We start from the raw sequence: 3,462 nt of genomic DNA on the forward strand, positions 1-3,462 counted from the left end.
CTTTGAAAAAAATGGAGGAGGGAAAAAGGGATTGCACATAATCCTACAACTTCAGTATATCGAGTGTAAGCACTTCAGTGTATTTCCATCCTTTTTCCTATGTTACATTTTTTTAAAATAGTTGTGATCACTGTATATACAGTTGTTGAGAGCACGTCTAATCTAACCTCCTCATTTTCTCCATGGTTCAGGGAACGGGTGGCTGGCTAGTGATTCATCTAGGAATTAAACCTGTTTTCTCCATTTCATCGGTCTCAACCCTGGCTACAATTATAATCACTTGACCCACTTTTTAAAAATCCTACTGTATGGTATTAGTATGTCACATGTAATATTTTGTACATACTTATACTAAAGAAATTATTCATTGTTAAAGTTCAAATTTAACCAGACATTTTGTATTTCATCTTGCAATCTTTTGGGGGATGGGCGAGGGAGGTTACCACTCAGGGTTCCTGAGCTAATTGATCTGGGCTGAGACCTGGGAGTTGATATTTATCACCAGGTGATTCCAGTGTGCAGCCTGAGTTGAGAGCCACCAGGCCATAAAGGGAGATAAAAGATGCAGTTCTTCTCTTAGCAAGACATGTAGTAATTCGATGATAATGCAAATAAAGTGTGCAAACACAATTCTGACCAATGTCACAAATGTGAGGCACACAGCAGTCAGTCTAAAAGCATAAAATGGTGGAATTTGACTACTGTTTATGAGGAGAGCACCTTGAGAGGGCTCCCTGGGAATTCCCAACCAAAGACTAAAGGGTGGGTGGGACGTAACTAGACCAATAGTTGGAGGAGAAAAGCCCCAGGGACAGAGCTATATGCACAGGGTAACTCAGATCAGGTCAGGTGGCCAGAAAGGAGAGAAAGAGAGGGTTTATGGTGCAAGATGGGTCTGGAGAAGTCAGAAGAGTCCAGACCAGATAGGGTCTCCTCAGCCATGTTACAGAAGGGGAAACTGAGTCTCACAGAATGCGTTAAACATATGACTTTTCTTTCCTTTCTCTCCCTCCATCTTCTCTTCTTTCTTTGCTTCCCTTTTCCCCTGATTTCTCTCTTGCTCTTTCCTCCCTCCTTTCCTTCCTCTGTCCCTCCCCGTACTTTCTCTCATATGTTTTTTCACTCACAGGAAAATAAAAACCAATTATTTCATTGTATCTCTTGCTTTTGCGGATCTGCTGGTCTCGGTGCTGGTGATGCCCTTCGGTGCCATTGAGCTGGTTCAAGACATCTGGATTTATGGCGAGATGTTTTGCCTGGTCCGAACATCTCTAGACGTGCTGCTCACGACAGCATCGATTTTTCACCTGTGCTGCATTTCTCTGGATAGGTAAGGACAGAGCAAGGGACACAGTGGACTCTGTGCTGGAGATAATGACTTGGTATTTACTATGCAGTGTCTTTCTTTCTTTCCTTATTCATTACAGGAAATGAATCAGAGAGGTAAATTTGAAATTTACAGAGAGGTAAATTTGATTATTCAATTATTCATTCACTCTCCAGCTTTGGCAGAGGGCCCCTTTGCAGTCAGGTACTGTCTAAGGTCCTGCAGGCACAGAGATTAGTAAGACCTAGAACCTGCCTGCAAGGATCTTATGATCTAGATAGTGATAGGTACCAGCAATCAAGTTTACTGTAGGGCTCTAAAGTTTGTACTGATGACATGAGTGAAATTCGGAGGGAGCCGACTGGCGACAATCAAGAAATCAATACATCTGCCCAGTGGGCATTAGGGACGGTTCGGAATGATAGTGCCCTATGTTTGAACATGACCTTTTCCTGGAAATATGTCTGTGTAATAATTTTATATACATGTTTAGCTATGTGCATGTGATTTTGGAAATTCCTTTTCCAGAAAGTTGAAGATGATAAAATTTCTAATAATTGCTTTCTGTTTGGACCCAGGTCTAGTATTTCATTCCTGTTGCATGATTTTGTTCTTTCTCCTCATGTTTGACTTAGGGAGGCCTAATGATTTCCATCTTTGTCTCATTTGTTGGAGATGTATGTTGATCTCTTGTATCAGCATTTTTCATTTTCTAGTTCCTGCTCATTTGTATTTCATAATAAAGGCAGAATGCAATTTAAAAATCAGAGGAATGCACAGACATATGCTGCCATCAGTGTAGTCATGTCTTAGGGGTTAGTTTATAAAAAAAAGTGTGGGGTGCAAATTACATACTATCAGAATTACCAGGGACAATCTCTTACTTTCTTTTGAGCAATCCAACAGACCCAAGTTTTTCTCCAATCTTGGGATAGATCACTGTTTCTTTAATGCAGGACTAGGGAAAACTGTTGACTGTAATTAGAGATTGTGCTATATCCGAAATATTTACCTTTAAACACCAAAATTGTAGTGTTTCCAGAGAATTATTCACACTGTGGTGAGGTCCTAAGGGACTGAAACCAGCTGAGGAAACAGCCAGTTCATCGCATCTCATGGGATGTACACTTGTTGATGGGAATGGCAGGTGTACTGACCTGTTCTATTTAAGTTGCTGTTTTTCTTTTGCTCTGCCAAGAACATATAGTTGAATGTGCTAAAGTTAAATGCATATATAATGATACTGCACTATATAGCGAGCAATAATAACTGGTAAAATCAAACTGTTGGCCATCAGCAGAAACCATCCATGTCATAGTTTGAAATTTGTGTTTATTAGCTTGTTTACAACAATCTGACTTCAGTACATGAAAGACTTTTTAAGATAGTCAGTATTCACTGTATGAAAGTGTACTTAGAAAATAAAACATAAGGAAATAGAAAATATATGGAAATCCTGCACAGTAACCTGCATATAATCATTGCTAAAATGAGTGGTGAGATTGAAGTATTATAAAAATGTGGTGAAGACAAGGCTGGGGAGATAGGGCAGCTGGAGGTAACCTTGAGGTTTGGGTAAAAGTGAGAGGAAGAAAATGAGCCAGGTAGGGAGTAAAGAATGGGAGAAAGTATAAAATCATCTCTGGTGAGGTGAGTTTGCTCTGGGAAGCCCTATGAGAAGGTCTGGTGGTTTCATAGTAAGGTTTGGCCTTAGAGTTCCAGATTTATACTAATGTTATTTTGAAATAACGAAATTTTCCATGAGTAGGCCTGAGTTGTCATGAAGCAGTGTGAACTGGTCATTAAAAACCATCTGCTTTAGAGTTGAAGGGACTTGGGTTCAAATCCCAGCTCTGCGAATTTTTAGCTCTCAGAGTGAAGATAAGTTACTAAACCTTTCTGAGTCTATCTCAGTTTTCTTGTCTCTAAAAATGGGGGTGGAAGCATGTATTTTATAGGATTGCAGTTAGGAGTAAGTTAGATAATCCATTTAAGACTAGTATTGGCCAGTTAGGCATAGCACTCAATGTTAGTGGATGTTATTTTTAGTTTCTTGTAACTATCTGTACAATTCATGATCTTTCTTACCAAATGTGGACCTTCTCAGTGAATAAGCTGCTCCAGCAGCTGCATCA

At 39.7% G+C, this 3,462-nt stretch overlaps 1 protein-coding gene across 3 annotated transcripts in view; it reads left to right on the forward strand.

Annotated features, from left to right (window-relative positions):
- HTR4 (5-hydroxytryptamine (serotonin) receptor 4, G protein-coupled) overlaps positions 1-3,462 on the forward strand; it is a 104,259-nt gene that overhangs the window by 889 nt on the left and 99,908 nt on the right. For all 3 annotated transcript variants that reach the window (XM_008585806.1, XM_008585804.1, XM_008585805.1), the window contains exon 2: positions 1,130-1,330. In XM_008585806.1, coding sequence (XP_008584028.1) covers positions 1,130-1,330 — 201 coding nt within the window. The remainder of the gene's footprint in view (positions 1-1,129; positions 1,331-3,462) is intronic.

The sequence above is a fragment of the Galeopterus variegatus genome, unplaced genomic scaffold, assembly GCF_000696425.1.
Source record: "Galeopterus variegatus unplaced genomic scaffold, G_variegatus-3.0.2 Scaffold3725, whole genome shotgun sequence".
Taxonomy (NCBI): Eukaryota; Metazoa; Chordata; class Mammalia; order Dermoptera; family Cynocephalidae; genus Galeopterus; species Galeopterus variegatus.